The sequence below is a fragment of the Xyrauchen texanus genome, chromosome 14 (assembly GCF_025860055.1).
Source record: "Xyrauchen texanus isolate HMW12.3.18 chromosome 14, RBS_HiC_50CHRs, whole genome shotgun sequence".
NCBI classification, from domain to species: Eukaryota; Metazoa; Chordata; class Actinopteri; order Cypriniformes; family Catostomidae; genus Xyrauchen; species Xyrauchen texanus.
The window spans coordinates 22,572,220-22,597,332 of NC_068289.1; the positions used below are offsets into that span (position 1 = coordinate 22,572,220).

At 48.1% G+C, this 25,113-nt stretch overlaps 1 protein-coding gene across 1 annotated transcript in view; it reads left to right on the forward strand.

The window, feature by feature from the left end:
* The window catches only part of LOC127655020 (myosin-IIIb-like), a 48,265-nt gene that overhangs the window by 3,217 nt on the left and 19,935 nt on the right, over positions 1-25,113 (forward strand). The window contains exons 4-5 of the mRNA XM_052142612.1: positions 19,531-19,714; positions 20,271-20,405. Coding sequence (XP_051998572.1) covers positions 19,531-19,714; positions 20,271-20,405 — 319 coding nt within the window. The remainder of the gene's footprint in view (positions 1-19,530; positions 19,715-20,270; positions 20,406-25,113) is intronic.

Genomic DNA, 25,113 nt, shown 5'->3' on the forward strand with positions numbered 1-25,113 from the left:
GCAAGTGTTGCATGGAAGTCACTCTTTTTTTATGCATTTTGTTATAACTGAATAACAATTATTTATAATCCATTTATAAATTACTTAACAAATGTGACATTCATGCAAAGTGTTACCATTTATGGTTTAGGCTGTGTATGGTGAATACAGAATGTGACCAGTGTGTACACATGCAGTATTAGAGCATGAGATACAGCATTAGCCTGTGCTGTACTGCCGTGCTGGGCTTTTTTCACTCTGGTCCTGCTTCAGTGGTTTCCAATCCCCATGAGAATGAATATAAGCCATAGCAACACAGTCTGTTAATGCAGAGGAACAGTGTCATCCTCTCATAGCTCAGTACACAGGGATGTTTTAATGGCATGAATCTGATGTTTGTATCCAGGGTTTTGCAAATGCATGCACATTTAAGCACCAGTTTTCTTTTGCTATATGGTGGTGTGGATTTTTCTGGTCTTGATCATTGGCTGTGATGTGTCATATCAAAATGTTTCTACCATCTATATCTTAATAGTTTATCCATGAGATATGTATACATTCTATCTCATAGGTTATTGCGTATTACTTCTACTACTACTACTACAACTACTAGTGCTAATAATAATGTGTTCATAGATCATCTAGCTTAAAATATTGATCATGCCATCAGGTACTGTATTATTATGAATGGACTCTGTAAAACATAATCTGTTACTTATTAACAGATCATCTGTGAATATAAGTGATTATGGAGAACTAAACAAGATTGGAGATGCTCAGGTCACATGACTAAAACAATTCACAAACAATTCCTCCCACTGCACCTGTTAGTATTTGTATGACTAACTGTCTACCTTATACATCTCTTTTATGACTAGCTCCATCTGGCTTAATTAATATTTAAAACAGGATCATATTACACATTACAACCTAATGAATAATTCACAGTGGCTGATTAGAATGATTTAGGCTTGTAGCATTGACAAACCCTCACAAACATTTCAGCAACTTGTTAGGAAGGTCTATCAAATTCAGGTATGTCCTTTATTTTTAATCCATGTGTATTTGCATATTTACTGCTTATTATTTAACCATTTTAATCTATTATTAAGGCTCCACTTCTGAAATTTGAGGAAAACATGTTGGAATTGCTTATGATTCATGCTGGTGACCTTTTGTACTGGATTTGCATATGGTTATATTATATCACATTTTTGGTTATTTAACAAAGTTTTGCATGATTCTCAGTGTGACTCAGCACTTGTAAAGACTGTGGTGTCTTATAATATTTATATAAATATTATTTCTAATGGATAATGTTTTTCTTTGAAGTTTCTAACTTATTTAAATATGATAGAACTTTTGACTGATCTTTGAAATGAGTTTAAATGAGTGTTGGCTAATCTAATAGAGTTAAACTGACTCACCGCGTATGTAGGGTGAGGTGTGTAGAGGTGAGGGTATATCAGAGAGTGTGAATGCAAATATGGAGACGAACAGATCAGTTGATACTTACTAACAATTCAACCCTCCACACTGACAGATGCTTCAGTGACTTTTATAAAATAACAACCTTTAATGTTAATGTATGGAAATACCTTCTTTCATAGTTAGTTCGTTATGCTTTAAAATAATGCTTTACAATAAGGTTTCATTTGTTTACATTATTTAACGCATTAGGTATCATGAACTAACAATGAACAATATATATATTTTTAAAGCATTTATTAATCCTTGTGAATGTTAGTTAATAAAAAATACAATAGTTCATTGTTAGTTCATGTTCACTCATAGTGCATTAACTAATGTTATAAAACTTTTGATTTTAAAAATGATTTATACAGTATGTTGAAATTATCATTAACTAAGATTAATAAATGCTGTATTGTTCATTGTTAGTTAATGTTAACTAATGTTGGTAACTAATGTTAACAAATAGAACCTCCATGGGGCAGTGGTGGCTCAGTGGTTGAGGCTCAGGGTTACTGACCAGAAAGTTGGGGGTTCAAGCCCCAGTACCACCAAGATGCCACTGTTGGGCCCTTGAGCAAGGCACTTAACTCCAGGTTGCTCCAGGGGCATTGTCCCTGTAATAAGTGCACTGTAAGTCGCTTTGAATAAAAGCATCTGCCAAATGTAAATGTAGAACCTTTTTGTAAAGTTTCTACTGATAAGAGAGTAAAACGAATATTGCCAAATTCTTCCAATTGTCAGTCATGCACAGTTTTAGCATTCCAATGTACAGTTTTATCTTGGCAAATATTCACATTATTTAATTTTAATTTTGACATTCTTGATTATATATATTTTCTTGAATTTAATTCCATTATAATTTGATTTCCTTAAATTCAAATTTGAATTACAACCCTGCATTCTTTTTGCCACCTCAATTGAAATTCAGTTCAAATTCAGGATTTAAATTGGAATTGAATTTCAATTCTGAATAGTGCACTACTAAGGCTGTCGAATAGAAATTATACATTTAAATTGTTGTTGAATTTAAGAAAGAAATGCACATTTGAATGATAAAAAAGTACTTTGAATTTCGATTCAAATCGCATTGTTGAGCTAAAAAAGGCTCGATGCTGCGTGACATATACAGTTTAATAGAACATGTCATGGTCCTGTCACTCTGTCAGTTTGGGTTTTAGTCTGAGAGGACCATGGCATTATCATCATTCACATTCCCTCGACATCATTATATTCGACTATCATGGGTGCTGAGGCACGGTATTAAGTGATGCCGCCGGTCGGAGAGACGCTTGCGGGCTATCTCTCGCCAGGCTCGGCATCATCACTTAAGAAGCCCTCTCTCCCCTCAAAGCCTTGTAGGACATCCTCCACTTTAGTGGGAAGGGCTTATCAAGCAGCAGGTCAGGCTGGTGCTGCTCTGCACACTATGCTGTTTTACAGGCATACGAGGCTGACCTCCTGGACGACCTGAGTGTGGGTTCTGCGCTTGACGAGCAAGCCTCAGACCCGCCTCGGTCCTGTTTGAAGGGAGGCTCAAAAGCAAAGAGTGGCGAGTCGTGCTCCTCCTCCCAGGGATTGGGGACAGTCTCGCCGCCCTCGCCAGCCCCGAAGCAAGACCTCAGGACTATAATTTCTAGTAAGAGCGCCTAGATTAGGGGATAGCTCCCCACGGGACGGGGCGCGTGCTTCACTTCACCCCTCCCGGTACCCCCTCGAAGCCCCTCCATTCCCGCCACCTCTCGGGGTTTCGGGTGGCAGAGGCTTCCGTCAAAATTGGGTGTTTTCGCTGTTCCTGCATTTTATTCAGGATGCGAAACACTCGACAACCTCTCAACAGGAAGTGTTAAAATATAATACCCATCTCAGAGATCCTGGCAGTGTGGAAACTTCTGCCAGATATATTCTTTTCTGTGGGTCTTATAAGGGCGTCAGGATTTAATTCATTCGCCGCTTTTCCGTGTTTCAACGGCGTGTTCTCACTACCGTAAACAGGATTTCTTTTTTATGTAAAAAAAAAAAATACGAAAATCTCCTGGTTAAAGGGGCCATGGTATGTGTTACCCTTCCAGAGAGAGAGTTATTACACTAAATACTTCCCGTTTCCCATGGAGGGTGAGGGGTGGCGTCTGGCTTAGATCTTAAAGCTTGAACTGCCAGTGGGTGTTCAAGTCCTAGATGATGCCTATCAAGACGGTCGTGTCTCAAGCCCTACAACTCGTTTGGCTGGTCACCATCGATCTATACTTCATTTAGAAGTTCTGCCACAACATGGAATGTTCCTGAGGTTCGCTTCCAGGGGCAAAGTCTTCCAGTGTCAGGCTCTTTCATTCGGCCTAGCCCTTTTTACAATGCATGATGTAGCGCTGGCTCCTTGCGACTCCGGGGCATCTGCATTCTGAATTATGTAGACGACTGGCTGATCCTAGCGCAGTTCCAGGAACTGGTAGTTCAGCACAGGGACATCGTCTTAGCTCATCTGTTTCTCTGGGGTTGAGGCTCAACGCCAAGAAAAGCGTCCTCTCTCCCACTCAGAACACTGTCTATCGGGGCATCGTATGGAGTTCAATCACAATGCGGGCACAACTGTCTCCCGCTAGGATTGAGTCCATTCAGATCACCCTGAGCAAAGCCAGGCTAGGTCAAGGTGGCACTGTTATCAGTATCAACGATTTCCAAGTCTCAGGGCGACCGCGTCCTCGGTGATCCCTCTGCTCATGAGACCATTTTTGTTGTGGCCCAAAGCCAGGGGATTTCTTCCAAGGGCCAAAACCCCTAGGCTAATAAGGGTTATGCGCCTCAGGCTTCGTTCCCTTTCTATGTGGTTCAGACCCCGGTTTTCTGCCTTGGGTCCCACTCTTGTTGTCGCAGGCTGCTAACGACAGACGCCTCCCTGACGGGCGGGGTAGCGGCCTTAAGTGGTCGTCCAGCTTGAGGGGATAGGAGGGTCATCAACTCAGTTGTCACAGTCACTGTCTCGGGTTGATGGCTGTATTTCTGGCCCTAAAATACCTCCTCCTGAGGCTGCCATGTCTTAATCGGGGGGACAATACAGTGGTAGCCTCTTACATAAATCATTTCTGACGCGTCGGATTCTCCTTAGGGCCCAGAGCAAGCTCCTGTCACTCAGGTCAGTTATATCACTGGATGCCCGTATATGGGAGCAGATTTACTGTCCAGACAGAAAATACCAACGGGGGAGTTAAGAACTCCACCCTAAGGTAGTAATTGCCCAGAGTTCACCAGCAAGGGTTTTTGCCTCTTACTGATAGCGCTGGCCGAACAGGGCTTGGTTCTCTGAGCTAATTTCTTCCCTCGACAGCTCGCCTTGGATTGTGGAATCTTTCATGTTTGGCCCCTAAGGGTACCAACTGAGGAACACAGTGCTTTCTCCTGAGGTTATCGAGACCTTTTTAAATGCCAGGCTTTTTCCACTTGGAATAAGTTTGGGTGAGATCTTAGGGCAGAAGAGGACCTCTTCGCCTCTATGAATAGCGCAATGTTTCCTCTACTTCTCCCTGAAATCACCCAGCCCCCTTGGGTCTGGACGTTAAGACACATAAATGACCCAAGATGCGTCTGTATGCGTTTCTTTCCCCGGTTTCTCTGCTCCCGGGAGTCTTGGCAATGTTCACCAGCAAGGGTCTTGTCTCCTATTAATGGCGCTGCGCTGGCCGAACAGGATATGTTTCTTGGAGTTAATATCTCTCCTCGATGGCTCGCCTTGGGCGATTCCGAACAGGGAGGACCTTCTCATCCCTGGCCCGAATTGTGAAACCTTTCATGTCTGGCCCCTAAGGGTTCCAAATGAGGTTCACAGGGTTTTCTCTTGAAGTTATTGAGACCATTTCGAGTGCTAGGGCTCCCTCCACTTAGAACTGATCTGGGTAGATTTTTCAGGGCAGAAGAGGACCTCTTCGCTTCTGTGATAGCGCAATGTCTCCTCTACTGCTCCCCGAGTGGCCCAGTCCCGTCCCCCCCCGATCGTGGTGACGCATACATAGCACAAATGCGCCTATATTACAGAACCAGCTAACTGCCAGTTTGCTTCAGTTCTGGATTTTCTGTAGAAAGAACTTTCAGCGGGCACTTGCCTCGCCACTGCCAGGTTCTATGTGGCCACTGCGGTTTGCCACGGCTTGGTGGGCAGGGTGCCCTCTAAGAGGCATCCTTGTTTAGAGTTTGCCCCAGCTATGACCAAAAGCATTCTTTGCACCCTCACTTTGGGTGAGGGACATTATTGCCCGGGCCTACGAGGCACGCGGTCAAGCTTCGCCAGTAGGTTTTAGGGCGCACTCTACCAGAGGGCTCTCCTCCTCTAAAACCTTGGCTAGAGGTCTCCCTCTGCAGCAAGTTTGTGATGCGGCAGGTTGTCCTCTCCACACACATTCATTAGACTTTTATAGTTTGGATGTTCTGCACTCCGGGCTCTTACGCCCTTCAGTTGACATCTCAGCTCATGCCTGAACAAGTTTGTGATGCGGCAGGCTGGTCCTCTCCGCACACATTCATCAAAATTTAATGGTTTAGATGTTTATGCTACTCCGGGCTCTTATGCCCTTAAGTCGACATCTCAATCTCATGTCTGAGATCTCTCGTGTTTTTGTGAGTACACTGCACAACCGTAGGGGTTCGGACAGCCCCCAGTGCGGCGGTGTGGGTATTGCGTTCCCCATAGCGCTTAGCAAAAACGCAGCATCATAGTGAAGCTTTTTGTAAAGGGAACGTCTCGGGTTACATGTGTAACCCTTGTTCCCTGAAAAAAGCGGAACGAGATGCTCCGCTTCTTTGCTGCACTGGGACGTCCCAGGACTGCTCCTCAAAAAGAAGTATCTTACGACACCTGGTGACGCATCCATTTTTAGCCTGGCCTCAGGTGCATCTAATGATTACATCAGCCGAGGCTATAAATTCCGGTCAATGTTCATTGACGTGTTACACACATATTCACAGCTCGGTCACAACTACGATTGTTCCCCATAGCGCTTAGCAAAAGCGCAGCATCTCGTTCCGCTTTTTTCAGGGAACAAGGGTTACACATGTAACCCGAGAGGTTTTATACATCCATCTTTGCAGCAGTATCAGTGTCATCATAAATTACAATAAGAGTGTAATTGGTGCATATTAGGCTGCGAATAGTATGTTAGCGTATTAGCGTCATGAATTCAGTATATAACCAAGACTGCACATTTTCTACTGCATATACACTCAGTGAGCACTTTATTAGGAACACCTGCACACCTACTTATTAATGTGATTATCTAATCAGCCAATCATGTGGCTGCAGTGCAATGCATAAAATCATACTGATATGGGTCAGGAGCTTCAGTTAATGGTCACATCAACCATCAGAATGGGGAAAAATGTGATCTCAGTAATTTGGACCGTGGCATGATTGTTGGTGCCAGATGGACTGGTTTGAGTGTTTCTGTAACTGCTGATCTCCTGGGATTTTCACACACAAAAGTCTCTAGAATTTACCCAGAATGGTGCCAAAAACATCCAGTGATCGGCAGTTCTGCTGACAGAAACAACTTGTTGATGAGAGAGGTCAAAAGAGAATGGCCAGAATGGTTTGAGCTGACAAAAAGTCTACAGTAAATCAGATAACTGCTCTGTACAATTGTAGTGAGCAGAATAACATCTCAAAATGCACAACATGTTGAACCTTGAGGCGAATGGGCTACAACAGTAGAAGACCACGTTGGGTTCCACTTCTGTCAGCCAAGAACAGAAAACAGAGGCTTCATAAAGGATCAAAAGCTTGATGTCTGTTCTGTTTAGTTGTGTGATCTACCAAATGTTTGTTTCTTCCTGAAACAGCACATTAGTCAGAATTCAGGTGCACTCTGAACATTTCCAGCTAACAAATGGGCAGTATGAAACATTAATCTCATAAGGCACATTACAGCATCCATCAGTCTGATATTTGGAACTACTCATAACTCTGTGTGCAGGGCTCAGTGCCCCCATGGGCACTACACCATTTACCTTTTCTGCTTCAGCCTGACCTCAAAATAAATGCTTACCTCCTACAGGAGGCTGTGCCAAAATTCATCATATGGATCTGATATATTAGACCCTGTAACAGTGTTATTGTTTATTTAAAAAAATCTTTTGAAGGTAAAAATTAAATGCAAGCAAGTATCACCATCTCTTGCAGTATATGAAACTTTTTTCTTCATCTTGCAATTTTTTATACCTCTACAACAGGGATTGGACCACTTTTGGCACCATTTGTGTTGGGGGTTCAAATTTGACAAGACTGAATGAATGAGATGGGTGGGTGATTGGTTGTTGATCTACAATGAACATTACATGGGTGGAACACCATTTATTTTAACTGTTAAACTTAACTTTGACTTATGGTGAAGATGCACTTTTCAATGTTTTTCCAATGTTGAAATACTTGAAAAATATATCCCAGTTTAATATGCATACTAATATGCAGCTAAACGTAAGCTGTTTGTAGGTGGACTTCCTGAAAAGTGTAAACACTGTGGCACATCTAGCATAATTGGCTCAACTAATGGCGTTAGTTTTGGGCTGGATTTTCTATTAGGCCAAACAGTGAAAGATGGGGGAAGTGACTGTAATGACTTGAGGAAGCAGACAAGGGGTTGGATCCAAGCGCGGTTTATTTGTAAACAATAATCAGGAAAACACAGGAACAAAGGAAGAGACCATGATGGGCAAACTAAACTCAAACACAAAATGAAACACAGGAGCAAAGAAAAGTCCACAATGGGAAAATCAAACTAAAACACGAAATGACACACGGCTGGGAGAACAAACACGAAGGGCAGGTAACAAGGGCTAAGGCACGACAAGAAACCATACACGACATATAACCATACAACGAACGACAAGGGAAAAGGAAAACAACAGGGTTTAAATACACAAAGACACAATAAAGACTAAACGAGACACAGGTGAGAACAATGATGAGTGCTGGCAGAGATGAGTGCCGGGATAGTGGGAAATGTAGTTTTTTTACACGGACAGTGAGACTCAGGGCGGACAACAGGGAAAACGTGACATGGAACGGATCGGTGACGGGTGAAACGGAAAACACGGAGCAAACCACACGGAAACATGACATAAACGTGATGGGTGAAACATAGAACCTAGGGTAGACAACACAGGAACGTGACATAGCCCCCCCTCAAAAGGACCGGATTCCAGACGGTCCTAAGAAGAAACAGAATAGAAAAAATAAACAAATGTTCAAGGAGAGGGGGGCTAGACAAGGGGGAAAACAGACAGACCAAAGGGGCCACAAGGGACACAAAGACAGACTAAGGAGGCACAAGGGACACAGAGACAGAGTAAGGAGGCACAAGGAACAATTAGGCAGTCCATGGGGGAAAAAGGGGCAATTAGGCAGTCCACGGGGGCACAAGGGGCAATTAGGCAGTCCACGGGGGCACAAGGGGCAATTAGGCAGTCCACGGGGGCATAGAGGGCAAGAAGGCAGTCCAAGGAGATGTGTGAAGGGAACCGGGTCAGGTGGCCTGGGGGGCGTCCACAGGGTAGGGATAGGCTTAGGATGCCAGGGAGGTATCGACCAAGCAGGGACAAGTTTAGGTGGTCTGGGAGCTGGCCACAAGGCAAGGGCCGGTTCAGGGGGCCTGGGAGGTGGCCACAGGACAGGGACAGGTCGAGGAGGCCTGGTAGACGGCCACAAGACAGGGACAGGTCTAGGAGGCCTGGGAGGCGGCCATCAGTCAGGGACAGGTCCAGGAGGCCAGGGAGGCGTCCACAGGGTAGGGATAGGCTTAGGAGGCCAGGGAGGTATCGACCGGGCAGGGACAGGTTTAGGTGGGCTGGGAGATGGCCGTAGAGCAGGGGCCGGTTCAGGGGGCCTGGGAGGAGGGCATCGGACAGGGACAGGTCCTGGAGGCGGAGCTGAGAGGGGCTCTGGAGACGAAGCTGAGGGAGGCTCTGGAAGCTCAGGAGGCGGAGCTGAGGGAGGCTCTGGAGGCGGAGCTGAGGGGGCCTCTGGAGGCTCCGGAGGCGGAGCTGAGGAAGGCGGAGCCGAGGATGGCTCGGAAGGCCCAGGAGGCGGGGCCGAGGAAGGTGGCGCCGTAAGAGGCTTTAGGGGCGGAGACCTGGAAGGCTCTGGAGGCGGAGCCGTAGGAGGCTCGGGAGGTGGAGCTCTAGAAGGCTCGAGGGGCGGACCTCTAGAAGGCTCTGGAGTCTCTGTGAGCAGAGCCATAGGAGGCTCTGGAGGCGGAGCCGTAGGAGGCTCTGGGGGCGGAGCCAAGGGAAGTTCAGGAGGTGCAGCTAAGGGTACCTCAGGAGGCAGAGCCGAGGAAGGCCTAGGAGACAAGGTCGAGGAAGGCGGAGCAGAGGATGGCTCGGAAGGCAGAGCCGTGGGAGGCTCTGGAGGCTGAGCCGAGGAAGGCTCAGGAGGCGGGGCCGAGGAAGGTGGCGCCGTAGGAGGCTTTAGAGGCGGAGACCTGGAAGGCTCTGGAGGTGGAGCCGAGGGAGTTGGCGCCGTAGGAGGTTTCAGAGGCGGAGACCTGGAAGGCTCTGGAGTCCATTGGTGGGTCGTTCGTTCTGTAATGACTTGAGGAAGCAGACAAGGGGTTGGATCCAAGCGCGGTTTATTTGTAAACAATAATCAGGAAAACACAGGAACAAAGGAAGAGACCACGATGGGCAAACTAAACTCAAACACAAAATGAAACACAGGAGCAAAGAAAAGTCCACAATGGGAAAATCAAACTAAAACACGAAATGACACACGGCTGGGAGAACAAACACGAAGGGCAGGTAACAAGGGCTAAGGCACGACAAGAAACCATACACGACATATAACCATACAACGAACGACAAGGGAAAAGGAAAACAACAGGGTTTAAATACACAAAGACACAATAAAGACTAAACGAGACACAGGTGAGAACAATGATGAGTGCTGGCAGAGATGAGTGCCGGGGATAGTGGGAAATGTAGTTTTTTACACGGACAGTGAGACTCAGGGCGGACAACAGGGAAAATGTGACATGGAAGCTACTGTTTATGCTTTATGTGTGTTTTAGCTGGGAATCAAAGCCATGACTTTGGCTTTGCTTACACAATACTCTAAGAGTTATGCTACAGGAGCTTACTATTTTTTTTTTCATTTTACAATAACCTTTATGCTTTACCACTTGAAGTCATTCCATTCCATTACTTTAAAACAAAACTCCTTGTTTATCATCACCCAGCAGACTGGACAGGCATCAGTCCCCTGGTACCTTTGCAGTCCCTGTCCATTTTATCTCTCTCCATACCACTCTAGATTGCACTCAGGAATTCAGTTGGGGTGATGGTTTTTTTGGACATCTGAACTCTCAGTGATAAATGAGACGGTGGTAGTCTGGAGGTAGATGACAGAGTTGATCTCTGTTAAATCCAATCGTGTTGAGCTGATTGTAGCTTCTTAGAGCACAGTGACGTGAAAGTGCTATCTGAATCCATCAACTAATACTCTTGAGTGCTAGTGCAGTTGGGAAGCAGACAGCTCTCTCTCTGAGAAAATAAATGTAGAACCTTTTTGTCTTTACTTTTACCAAAACTATTATTTTTGTCCTGGCTGGAGCACTATGATGAAATATTTTATACTCTTGTGTGTTTGACGCTGAAGGGATGAGTCAGAGAAAAGTTGCTTTCTCCATGTAAGTACTTGTGTACTGTTGTGATCGCTGTCACGATTACCTGTTGTCTGCCCTGTGTTTATGTCATATCACGTTTATGTCATGTTTCCTTGTCTGCTCCGTGTTTTCCACTTCACCCGTCACCGTTCGCGCTCCATGTCGTGTTTTCCTTGTTGTTCGCCCCGTGTTTCACTGTCCTTGTCTAAACTACATTTCCCACAATTCCCGGACTTCCTCTCTGCCTGCACTCATCATTGTTTTCACCTGTGCCTCGTTCAGTCTCCACTTTGTCTGTGTATTTAAACCCTGGTTCTTTGTTCAGTCTTTGTCGATCGTTGTTGAATGTTACCGTTTCATGTTCATGCCTCTGTCAGTGTGTGCTACCTCTTTTCGCGTTCGTTCGTTCGTTCGTTCGTTCGTTCGTTCGTTCGTTCGTTCGTTCGTTAGTTCGTTCGTTACGTTCGTTCGTTCGTTTCGTTCGTTGCGTTCGTTCGTTCGTTCGTTGATTGCGTTCGTTCGTTACGTTCGTTCGTTGCGTTCGTTCGTTCGTTCGTTCGTTGCGTTCGTTGCTTCGTTACGTTGCTTCGTTCGTTGCGTTGCGTTCGTTCGTTGCTTCGTTACGTTCGTTCGTTCGTTGCGTTCGTTCGTTCGTTCGTTCGTTGTTCGTTCGTTGCGTTCGTTTCGTTGATTCGTTCGTTGATTCGTTGCGTTCGTTGCTTCGTTACGTTCGTTCGTTCGTTACGTTGCTCGTTCGTTCGTTCGATTCGTTCGTTGCTCGTTCGTTAGATTCGTTCGTTCGTTCGTTCGTTCGTTCGTTCGTTCGTTCGTTCGTTCGTTCGTTCGTTCGTTCGTTGATTACCCTGCTGTTCGTGGATGTTAGTCAACTCGTGTTCACCCGTGTGTGAGTTTGTGTTTGTTTACTTTCCCCTCATAGACCTTTTATTTGCTCCAGTGTTTGTTTAATGTTGATATCGTGTATGGTTTCTTGTCATGCCTTTGCCCCGGTTTCCTGCCCATCGTGTTTGTTCTCCTAGCTGTGTGTTCTGTTGTTTGATAGTTAGTTTTTCCCATCGTGGACTTTCCTTTGTGTTTACCTTTTTGTTAATATATATATTAAACTGCGTTTGGATCCTAACCTTCTGTCTGCCGTCCCCTGATTACCCACACCGTGACAGAACGATCGACCACACATGGATCCAGCAGCCTATTCGGCGAATTATCGGCTCCTTTGCCTCAAGCAGGGGGACCGCCCTTTGAAGGACCACATCCAGGACTTCCTTCACCTGGCAAGCGTCTCTGACTTCCCGGACCCAATCCTGGTGAGCTTCTTCAGGGGCAATCTGAACGCCTCACTGAGGGAGCGGTTGCCACCGGCAACGCACGAGTGGACTCTCTGCGGCTTCATAGAGGTGACTTTGCGGGTCGGTGGATCGCCGTTAACCGTGGGCGACGCTGAGGAGGACCCTACCTCTCCTCCCTCAGTGGTGACTCTCCCCAGTCGCCCATGGCGCTTCTTGTCATGCCACCCCCATCTGTAAGCGAGCTCCCCTCCTTGCCAGTCGCCCTCCACAAGCCAGCGCGGTCCACTTCGTCTGCCTGGAGGAGGAGAAGACGGGCTTCTGCCTCCCGGCCCACGCCTGCCCCGGTCTGCGAGCCAGACCCCTCGCCTGCCCCGGTCTGCGAGCCAGACCCCTCGCCTGCACCGGTCTGCGAGCCAGAGCCCACGCCTGTCACCGTGAGCGAGCCAGAGCCTACGCATGTCATGGTGAGCGAGCCTGCGCCCACGCCCACGCCAGCCACGGCCAGCGAGCCTGAGGCCACGCTGACCAGGAACAGCATCCCAGCTCTTCCCAGGAAGAGGAGAAGGGGAAAGGTCTCTGCTCTCCAGCCTCCGCCTGCCGCAGCCCCGTGCCCTAAACCCCTCTTGGCTCTGCCCTCTGCGTCCAGTGAGCCCAAGCCCACGCATGCCACGGCCAACCAGCCAGAGCCTGATGCCCCAAATGTCAGAGAGCCAGCGCCAGTAGCCTCGACCGTTCCTAAGCCAGCGCCTGTAGCCTCGACCGTCCCTGAGCCAGCGCCTGTAGCCTCGACCGTCCCTGAGCCAGCGCCTGTAGCCTCGACCGTCCCTGAGCCAGCGCCTGTAGCCTCGACCGTCCCTGAGCCAGCGCCTGTAGCCTCGACCGTCCCTGAGCCAGCGCCTGTAGCCTCGACCGTCCCTGAGCCAGCGCCTGTAGCCTCGACCGTCCCTGAGCCAGCGCCTGTAGCCTCGACCGTCCCTGAGCCAGCGCCTGTAGCCTCGACCGTCCCTGAGCCAGCGCCTGTAGCCTCGACCGTCCCTGAGCCAGCGCCTGTAGCCTCGACCGTCCCTGAGCCAGCGCCAGCAGCCATGACCGTCCAAGGGCCAATGCCCGTAGCCAGGACCGTCCAACAGCTTCCGCCTCCCGAGCTTTCCAGAGCTCCGCCTCCCGAGCTTCCCAGGGCTCCACCTCTCAAGCCTCTCGAGCCTTCCAGGGCTCCGCCTCTCAGGCCTCTCGAGTCTTCCAGAGCTCCACCTCTCAAGCCTTCCAGGGCTCCGCCCCTCGAGCCTTCCAGGGCTTCGCCTCTCGAGTCTTCCAGGGCTCCGCCCCTCAAGCCTCTCGAGTCTTCCACTGCCTTTCTCCCCGGGCCTCCTACGGCTCCACCTCCCGAGCCTCCTACGGCTCTGCTCCCAGGGACTCCTACGGCTCTCGCCCGTGTTTCACTGTCCTTGTCTAAACTACATTTCCCACAATTCCCGGCCTTCCTCTCTGCCTGCACTCATCATTGTTTTCACCTGTGCCTCGTTCAGTCTCCACTTTGTCCGTGTATTTAAACCCTGGTTCTTTGTTCAGTCTTTGTCGATCGTTGTTGAATGTTACCGTTTCACGTTCATGCCTCTGTCAGTGTGTGCTACCTCTTTTCGTGTTCGTTCGTTCGAGGATTACCCTGCTGTTCTTGGATGTTAGTCAACTCGTGTTCACTCGTGTGTGAGTTTGTGTTTGTTTACTTTTCCCCTCGTGGACCTTTTATTTGCTCCAGTGTTTGTTTAATGTTGATATCGTGTATGGTTTCTTGTCATGCCTTTGCCCCGGTTTCCTGCCCATCGTGTTTGTTCTCCTAGCTGTGTGTTCTGTTGTTTGATAGTTAGTTTTTCCCATCGTGGACTTTCCTTTGTGTTTACCTTTTTGTTAATATATATTAAACTGCGTTTGGATCCTAACCTTCTGTCTGCCGTCCCCTGATTACCCACACCGTGACAATCGCACTGTGCTTTTAACCTGTCAGTCTTTTTCGATGCATCAATATCTTCATTAGAGCAATATCGATATTGATTCTTAAATCCCAAGATCAAACTTTAACTCTGCGCAACTTCAAATTTCATGCCATGAGACTAAAAATGTTTGTGATTAGCCACTAGCTGGTTAATGTTCTGATTTCACTCACCACTGATTGAGTAGTATATTGGCAAATAAGTTCAGCATCCTTTCACTGTGTAATGAGATAAAAGGTTTGGTTTGACTCATTCCGTGTAATGTGTCCAAAGACGAGAGCCATTTGCCATTGAATAAAGTCTCTTTTATATACTTTCTGTTCTTTACTTTTAATTGTTGATCAAAAACAATAAAACATAAACATTTCATTATAATCGGGAATAGCACGGATGAAGTAAAGAAGCCATCCAAGTCCTCTCTTGTAGATATGCACTTATTTACAGATGCTCTTCACAGAACTGCCGTATTTTCTAAAGAGACGGTACCAATATTTAGCACGTGTTCTATCAATGTAAATACTTATAAATAGTATACATTATGTATTAAACAATACACATATAAAAAAATATATATTTTTTGCAATATAAAATCAAATTTGTGCAGATTTTAAAAGCTTAAATGTGACCAAAATTATTGTTATTTTTATAAATATTTTTTTCATATACCTATATAGAAGGTCCCCTGTGTAATTAACAGCATTAGCTGGGAGAGAATGTATTTCATACTTAAGCAAAAATGACATTATAACTGAAATTTATCCATATGACTCGATAATGAATCGAGTGAAATTCAAATCGAGTCAGGAAATCTGTATCAATAACCAGCCCTACTTGGGAAAGTGTGTTTAGATTCAACCTGTCGGATCACTAGCTTTTTGTTTGTGTAATTGAATTGTCATACTTAAAAAGTCTGCCAAATGAATAAATGTAAATGTAAAAAGTGTGGTCTGCCACAAAGCTCAGTCTCAGGTCCTTTTTTGTTTTCCTGCTATATGCTTGCTCTTTGAGATATTATAAGGACTCGTGGCATTAGCTTTCTTTGTTATACATACAATGCACAGACCTGAAATGGCAGTTATAAATCTGGTATTGTTGCATGTTCATGACCTGTAATGTTGAACATCTGTTACGTTCCCGTGTTGTCTGCCCCGTGTTTTCTGTTTCACTCATCACTGATCACGCTCCATGTCACGTTTTCCTTGTTGTCCGCTCCGTGTTTCACTTGTCTTTGTCAAAAAACTACAATTCCCACAATTCCCGGCCTCCCTCGCTGCCTGCACTCATCATTGTTCTCACCTGTGTCTCGTTCAGTCTTCATTGTGTCTGTGTATTTAAACCCTGTTGTTTTCCTTTTCTTTGTCATTCGTTGTATGGCTACCCGTCGTTTCATGTTGATGAATATTGTTATGGATGTTTCACCCGTGTCTCGCTGTTCCTGTTTATGCCTTGTTTCCCCAGTTCGTGTTCCTTTAAGGTTTTCTGGTTTCTAATGTTTACATTCTTGTTTATCCCCTCGTGGATGTTTTATTTTGTTCCCAGTGTTTTGTTTCCTCTGTGTTTTCTTGTTAATCTGAGCAATAAAGCCGCAAATAGATCCAACCTCTTGTCTGCCGCCTCCTGCACCATAACAGAAAAGAATGACCACAAATGGATCTAGCGGTGCAACTTGCAAACTACCAGCTGCTCAGCCTGAAGCAAAAGGACCATCCAGTGGAAGACCACATCCGTGACTTCCTCAACCTGGCGAATATCTCGGACTTCCCGGACTCATCCCTGGTGGTCTTCTTCAGGGGCAACTTACATAGTTCGCTGCAGGAGCGGTTGCCACCGGCGACGCGCGGCTGGACTCCCGTGACTACATGGAGGCGACTTTACTGGTCTGCGGCTCGCCGTTCACTGTGGACGTCGTTGAGGAGGACCCTGCTACTCCTCCCATAGTGGTGATTCTCCAGTCGTCCATGGCACTTCCTGTCACGCCAGCCCCACCTGTCAGCGAGCTAACCCCCACGCCTGTCGTTGTCCCTGAGCTAGCGCAGTCAACTTCGTCCGCCCGGAGGAGGAAGAGAAGACGGGCTTCCGCCTCCCAGCCCACGCCTGCCCCGGTCTGCGAGCCTGAGCCCTCGTCAGCCACGGTCAGCGAGCCTGAGCCCACGTCAGCCACGGTCAGTGAGCCTGATGCCACGCCAACCACGCACAGCGTTCCAGCGTCGCCAGTCTCATCCGCCCGGAGGAAGAGGAGAAGGGGAAAGTCCTCTGCCCTCCAGCCTCCGCCTCCCGCAGCTCTGTCCCCAGAACCCCCCGTGGCTCTGCCCTCAGTGTCCAGCGGACCCAAGCTCACGCATACCATGGTAACCAGCCAGAGCCTGTAGCCTCGACCGTCCCAAAGCCAGCGCCTGTAGCCTCGGCCGAGCCAGCGGCAGTGGCCATGACCGTCCAAGAGCCAGTGCCAGTAGCCATGACAGTCGAAGAGCCAGCGCCTCCCGAGCCTTCCAGGGCTCCGTCTCTCAAGCCTCCCAGGGTTCCTCCTCCCGAGCCTCCCAGGGCTCCGCCTCTCAAGTCTCCCGAGCCTCCCAGGGCTCCTCCTCTCGAGCCTCCCGAGCCTCCCAGGGCTCCGCCTCTCAAGTCTCTTGAGCCTCCCAGGGCTCCACCTCTCGAGCCTCCCAGGGCTCCGCCTCTCGAGCCTCCCAGGGCTCCGCCTCCTGAGCCTCCCAGGGCTCCGCCTCTCGAGCCTCCCGAGCCTTCTAGGGCTCCGCCTCCCGAGCCTCCCAGGGCTCCGCCTCTCAAGTCTCTTGAGCCTCCCAGGGCTCCGCCTATTGAGCCTTCCAGGGCTCCACCTCTCGAGCCTTCCAGGGCTCCGCCTCCCGAGTCTCCTAGGGCTCCGCCTCCTGAGCCTCTGGAGCCCCCCTCAGCTCCGCCTCCGAAGCCTCCCTCGGCTACGCCTTCAGAGCCTTCAGAGCCCTCGCCTCCCTCAGCTCCACCTCCAGAGCCTCCCTCGGCTCCGCCTCTAGAGACTCCTTCGGCTCCACCTCCTGAGCCTCCCTCAGCTCCGCCTTCTGAGCCTCCCTCTGCACAGCATACGCCTTCACGGCGCCGCCTCCCAAGCCTTCTACGGCTCCGCCTCCAAAGTCCTCCTTGGCTCCGCCCACCACGGTTCCGCCTCCTGGTCCACCCAAGGCCTTACCACCTGAGTCTGCCATGGCTCAACTTGCCTCTGCTCCGCACACAGTGTCTCCCACAGCTCTGCCTGCCTCTGCTCCGCCCCAGGGTCTCCTGCGGCATTGCCTACGCCTCCTTCGGCGCCGCCACCCAAGTCTTCGACTGCTCCGCCTCAGAAGTCCAACTTGGCTCCGCCAGCTCCCCCAGTGGCCACTCCTCCTCCCAGGCCCCCTGAACCAGCCCCTGCCCTATGGCCACCTCCTAGGCCACCTAAACCTGTCCCTGTCCTGTGGCCACCTCCCAGACCTCCTGAACCGGTCCTTGCCTCGTGGCCACCTCCCTGGCCTCCTAAACCTGTTCCTACCCAGTGGAGGCCCCCCAGGCCACCTGACCCTGACCCCGTCTCACACCCCCATAGACTGCCTGCCTGCCCTCTCGGCCTCCCTGGTCTACCTGTCGGCCCCTTGTGCCTCCGTGGACTGCCTGTCTGCCCTCTTGGCCTGCCTGTCCGCCCCTTGTGCCCCCGTGGACTGCCTAATTGCCCCTTTTGCCCCCATGGACTGCCTAATTGTCCCTTGTGCCTCCTTGGACTGTCTCTGTGTCCCTTGTGCCCCCTTTTGTCTGTCTGTGTTCCCCCGGGTCTACCCCTCACTCCTTGGACTTTTTGTTTTTGTTGTTTTTGTGGGTTTTCTTTTTTGTAGGACCATCTGGAATCTGGTCCTTTTGAGGGGGGGTTATGTTACGTTCCCGTGTTGTCTGCCCCGTGTTTTCTGTTTCACTCATCACTGATCACGCTCCATGTCACGTTTTCCTTGTTCTCCGCTCCGTGTTTCACTTGTCTTTGTCAAAAAACTACAATTCCCACAATTCCCGGCCTCCCTCAATGCCTGCACTCATCATTGTTCTCACCTGTGTCTCGTTCAGTCTTCATTGTGTCTGTGTATTTAAACCCTGTTGTTTTCCTTTTCTTTGTCGTTCGTTGTATGGTTACCCGTCGTTTCATGTTGATGAATATTGTTATGGATGTTTCACCCATGTGTCGCTGTTCCTGTTTATGCCTTGTTTCCCCCAGTTCGTGTTCCTTTAAGGTTTTCTGGTTTCTAATGTTTACATTCTTGTTTATCCCCTCGTGGATGTTTTATTTTGTTCCCAGTGTTTTGTTTCCTCTGTGTTTTCTTGTTAATCTGAGCAATAAAGCCGCAAATAGATCCAACCTCTTGTCTGCCTCCTCCTGCACCATAACAACATCCAGTATCTGAACCCACAATACAAAGTGCCTACATCAGATGCCTTCATTTACAAACAAGGTGTATTTCCAAAGGCACATATTATGCCTGTTTCTGGTCAAAGTCTGGACAATTCTTGATGTGCTCCATAAGTAAATATGCAACTCAAGTTTTTTTTGTGATAGTAGGCGAAAGTGATAAAACACTGATAAATGTGGCACCTATTAGAGCATATTAGGCTTACAGCATTACTTGATCTGTGCTTTAAATTATGTTTAACCCTTGACATTAAGCAAAGAGAAAATCACTGTAATCTCTAGAGATAGACTAGCTTTCTGGCATCCCACCAGATAATTTTTTTTTAAATTCTTATTATCAAATACTGACGTCAAGCAAAAGTCAATATTTCAGTTTTATGAAACTTGGAAATCTTGTTGTTAAAGATGTGTCTGATTAAGCAGTTTACAAGCAAAGCAAAAGTTTGTCTTAATATACATTACCAGTCAAAATTCTGGACACACTTTATTATTCCTATTTACCACATTTTAGAATAATAGTAAAATCATAAACATTTTGAAGAATGGTAATTATGTAGTGATCAAAAATGTTAATCAGAACTTTTATAATTGAGTTTCTTCAAATTAGCAAGCCTTGCAAGTTCAAATGTGTCCAAGCTTTGGACTGGTAGTGTATATATAAAAAATTATGAGGAATTAGCACACAGCTTTGAATTAATGTATTTGTATTTTGGGTTTGTATTGTTCAGGAGGTCTCTCTATGGGCTGTACCCATACAAGTCAAGCATGATCGGTCTAGAGTCACTGGCAGATCCATCTGCTGAATGGGACATCATGGAAACCATTGGGAAAGGAACCTATGGCAAAGTCTACAAAGTCATCAACAAGAAAGATGGAAGTCAAGCAGCCGTCAAAGTTCTGGATCCCATTAATGTGAGTCACTGTTGGGCTTAATGCTATTTTTATGTGTGACACCTCTTCACTGTTTAACATATTATAATTGTTTCCTCTTCCTGATGTATGCACATTGAAAATGATCTCCATGCATTTTACCCTTATTTTGTACCTGGGTTGTTCCTGAGAGTCTTAAACCTTAATTTATTTGATACATCAAAAGATTCTAAAGTGGGTCACTGTGTACTCTTCAGCAATTAAGTCGCTAAGACTGAATTGTGAAAAAAAGTAGGCCTACTGTAAACACAAGTAACCTTTGCCTCCACATTAATTTAAGTGGCTTAATACTCTCACAACCACTTACCATGACTTCTATACTAAAACAAAAACAGAAAAGAAATTTCTTTCTTTTCTTCTGCTGTCCTTTGGCTTTTCTCAGAAACCCAGTCACACTAACAGATTAAGCAGATGTTCTTCCCTAACTTCCCCTGCAGTTATTTTCTGTTTGTAGCACTATTGATTTTGAAAAAACAAATAATAATAATAATAACAACAATAATAATAATTAATGCAATTGTGATGATGGTTTTGTCAGGATGTGGATGAGGAGATTGAGGCAGAGTACAACATCCTGCGCTCGCTGACAAACCATCCCAATGTGGTCAAGTTCTTTGGCATGTTCTACAAAGCAGACGAGCTCTCAGGAGGACAGCTGTGGCTTGTTCTGGAGGTGAGATTTAGCATTAGACAGATAATCGCATTATTGGTGTTAAACACCCCATGAAATAATGTTTTAGTTTTTTTGCTGTTAGTTGCTAATGTCATCCTAAAAGTTGACAAAATAAACTTCTAGAAGTCTGCATATGTGAACAAAGCAACAACAATTGTGTTTGTCAAAGCATTTCATGCTGTGGATTCAAACGATCCTGCTCATTAGAGTCATTCATTCAGGAATGGGACTACACTGCACACTCTGTGTTTCGCACTGTAGATTCAAAAGAATTGGCTCATTAGACACTGCACGCACTACGTATCGTACTGTAGATTCAAAAGAACTGGCTCATTAGAGTCATTCATTCGGGAATTGGACTACACTGGTAGCACTGTGTTTTATGTTGTTGATTCAAAATAACTGGCTCAAAATAGTAATTTGTTCTGGAATTGGACTACACTGGTAGCCAGGCCCGGACTGGCCATCGGGAGCACCGGGAGAATTCCCGCTGGCCTGGCGACTAAGTTGGCCTGCTGCCAGCCAGCATTTTTTTTTTTATTCTTTTTTTTTATTATTATTATTATTTTATATTACTACCTTTACCAGTGATCATTTTTGAATTCGTCATTCAATAAAATTATTATTAATATTAATAACAATAATAATAAAAAAAAAATCTTGAATCTGTTAGTCTTGACTGGCAAGGCTACGATTCGACTTTACGCCTCAGACAAACGGTTAAACAGAAAATGCGAGCAGCACCTGATGATGGAGAGAAAACGGCCAGGTGGAGCAGAGAGGGAAAGGACAAAAAAAAGAAAGCACTCCAAGAAGCAGCAAAATGTTGCAAAATTACTGACCTGTTCAGGGCTTCAAGTGCAGGTCAGTTTCATCTGTAAATACTGTACTTTTTTCTTCGTTAACTTAGTATTGAACTGCTAGAAAATGTAAGCGGTAGCGCCCGTCTAACGTTACATTCGTGGGGAAATCAAAACAAATGAGTGCACACAGAAAACTCACAGAAGAAATGTACTGAGGTAAAAATTCTAATTGTTGTTTTTTTTATTTATAACATATGATTTAATTTAACATAACACAACTAAGGGAGCTGTTTTGCTGAATATTATCATGATTGAAAATGTTACATTGAATTTATTGTTCAATAAACAAGTAGCGTAGTTAATATTTATTATTAAGTTACTTACATTTTAGACACAAACCATATTGTGGCAGCGGGGGCGTGGTCAAGCGCCCGTCCGGGAGAGAGAAGCGGTAAGGGCGCTCACACCTGGGCCAAATTATGACTAACACCTGTCTCTAATTGCAGTAGAGCGAGGAGAGCGGTTAAAAAGCCAGCAGCCTCAGAGCAGAGGGAAGACGACCGTGCAAGCCAACCCAGTGCGCTTGTGTCTTTGTGTGAACTAGTGTGTAAATTATTGTGAGACATACGGCAATTAAAGCCTTACCTTTTGTTGAAACCTTCGTTTCCTGTCCTGCTTCCGTGAGAGTTTCACACTGGTGCCGAAACCGGGAGAATTAATAATGGAACAGAGTCAGCCCCATAGAGTCCTCCCAGCTGGCTGAAGTCCTCCAGTCCCTCGCGACACTCCACCAGAGCCACCAACAATCCCTGCTTGAGCTCCGGCAAGACCAGGATCGCCGTTTTTTGAAATCATGCGGGCTCAAGCAGAGGACCGGCACGCCATCCGAGCCTCCTCAGCCAGGAGGCCGCTCCAGCCGCAGCCGCGACCCCGGACACCAGCGCCACATTGCCCCCACCAGCGTTACAGAAGATGGGGCGGCGGATCGACCCAGAGGCCTTCATCGACCTCTTCGAGAGGACGGCGGAGATTTGGGGTGGCCCCAAGACCAGTGGGCAGCCCGGTTAGTCCCTCTCCTGTCCGGGAAGCACAACTCGCGGCCCAACAACTGCCGGCAACCAGCCTCCTGGCTTACAACGACCTGCGAAAAGCCATCCTGCAACGGGTTGGTCGGTCCCCAAGAAAGTCGCCAACTCTTCCGGGCCTTAAAACTTGAGGAATCCGACCGCCCGTTTGCGTTAGCCCAACGGCTCCGTGATGCGTGTCGGAGGTGGCTGCTTGCGCGGGACCGCGGCGTCGAGGAGCTCGTCGACCAGGTGGTACTGGAGCAGTTTGTCCAGCGTTTGCCCCGGAAGACGGCCGAGTGGGTCCAGTGCCACCGCCCGGCGTCGCTGGAGGAAGCCGTCCGGCTCGCGGAGGACCACATGGCGGCGATTCCTAGGGCGGATGAGCCCTCTCTGTCTGTCTCCCCTTCCCCTGTGTCTTCCCCTGTTTTTTTCCCTCCCTCTTCCCTCTCGCTCTGCTCTCTCCCCAGGGTCCGTTCCTGCCCCCCGCAGGCGTGGAGCGTTCAGCGCCCAGCTCCCCGGTCTTGGGAACACCCACCAAGCCCTTCTCCATCCTTCAGCCGCTCTCCTCCTCAGGTGGGAGCCCGCCAGCTGCAGGTGCGGCCGCAGCGTCTGGGCCGGTCTGCTGGAGGTGCGGGGACCCGGACCACTTCCGGGATCAGTGTCCGCTGATGGAAATAGGGCGGTGGTACGGGTCGCCGATGTTCCACAGACTGCCCCGATCGAGCTGGAGCGTGTCGGATTCGGTAAGAATCCAGGGGTACATACCAAGCTTTGTTGGATATCGGCTGTAACCAGACCACCATCCACCAACGCTTGGTTCAACCCGAGGCTTTGGGCTCAGCTAAACTGGTGAGGGTAAGGTGTGTACACGGGATATTCACAAATATCCCGTGGTGACTCTGGCGATCAAATTCAGGGAGAAAAACATAGTGTAGAGGCAGCGGTTAGTCCCCGCCTCACCCATCCGCTAATTTTGGAGTACGGATTGGCCGAATTTTAGAAAGTTATTGGAGGGAGTTTGTGCGGATGGGTCCTGCTCGAAAGTGAAGGGGTGTGTGATGTGCGATGCTTTGGCGGGAGGCGGAGCCAGGGCCGTCCTCGACTGCTCGAGTGACGTGGGAAGGGCGAGGTGGACGCCCTCCTCTCCGGGAATTCCGGAGGGGACTTCCCTTGGAGCAGTCGCGGGATGATACCCTTAAGCACGCCTTTGACCAAGTGAGAGTAATCGATGGTCAACAACTCCGGCCGGTGTCGCCGTCTCATATCCGTATTTTTCAGCTGATCAAGGATCGCTTATACAGGGTGACGCAGGACGCCCAAACAAAAGAGGAAGTAACACAATTATTGATTCCACGGAGCCGTCGGGAAATGGTTTTCCAGGCGGCTCACTATAATCCTATGGCCGGTCACCTAGGGGAACGAAAAACACTTCTCCGTCTAATAGCCCGTTTCTATTGGCGGGCATTGGCGGTGACGTCCGCAGGTGGTGTGCGGCGTGCGCTGAATGTCAGCTGGTAAACCCACCGCCACCCCAAAAGCGCCTTTGCGCCCTCTACCATTAATCGAGGTCCCCTTCGAAAGAATTGGGATGGACCTCGTCGGGCCATTAGAACGGTCAGCACGCGGACATCGCTTTGTGTTAGTCCTAGTGGATTACGCGACGCGATATCCGGAAGCAGTGCCTCTGAGCAACATCTCCGCGACGTAGTGTTGCAGGGGCACTCTTCAAGATAATCTCCCGGTGGGGATTCGAAAGAAATCCTCACCGATCAAGGCACAACTTTTATGTCACGGACACTTCGCGAACTTTACGAGCTCTTGGGCATTAAATCGATTCAGCACTAGCGCTTACCATCCTCAGACAGATGGCCTAGTGGAACGGTTTAATAAAACGCTCAAGAACATGATTCAGTAAATTCGCGCACGATGACGCTAGAAATTGGGATAAGTGGCTAGACCCCTGTTGTTTGCGGTACGAGAGGTCCCGCAAGCCTCCACCGGTTCTCCCCGCTTGAGCTGCTGTACGGGCGACGCCCCGCGGTGTCCTCGATGTCATCCGCGAAGCATGGGAGGAGGGACCTTCTAACAGTAAAAATGAAATTCAAATCGTTCTTGATCTTAGAGCAAAACTCCACACACTGGGGCTGACTAACACAGGAGAATTTGCTCCAAGCTCAAGAACGCCAACGCCGGCTGTATGACAGGGGTGCTCGGCTCACGGAATTTGCACCGGAGACAAAGTACTCAGTATTACTCCCAACATCGAGCTCTAAATTACTCGCTAAGTGGCAAGGACCCTTTGAGGTCACACGACCAGTGGGGATCTCGATTATGAGGTTATACTGCACCGATAGAGGGGCGCGTCAAATTTATCACCTCAACCTCCTGAAATTATGGAGGGAGGAGGCGGCCTCTGTGACGTTGGCCACGGTAGTTCGGACAGGGCGGAGCTCGGACCGGAGATAAACAAAGACTACAATCTCAACACTCCGGTCACTTGTGGAGACCAACTCTCACCGCTGCAGCTCGCAGAGGTTTCTGAGTTACAAAAAGAGTTTGCGGACGTGTTTTCCCTCTCCGGGCCGTACAAACCTCATACAGCACCACATCGAGACCGAGCCGGGCGCGGTGGTGCGTTGCCGCCTTATCGCTACCCGAACATAGAAAGAAAATCGTTCGGGAAGAATTAGATGCAATGCTTGATATGGGCGTAATAGAGGAATCCCACAGTGATTGGTCCAGCCCGGTTGTTCTTGTTCCCAAGAGTGATGGGTCGGTTCGGTTCTGTGTGGATTACAGAAAAGTCAACGCGGTGTCTAAATTTGACGCGTACCCAAT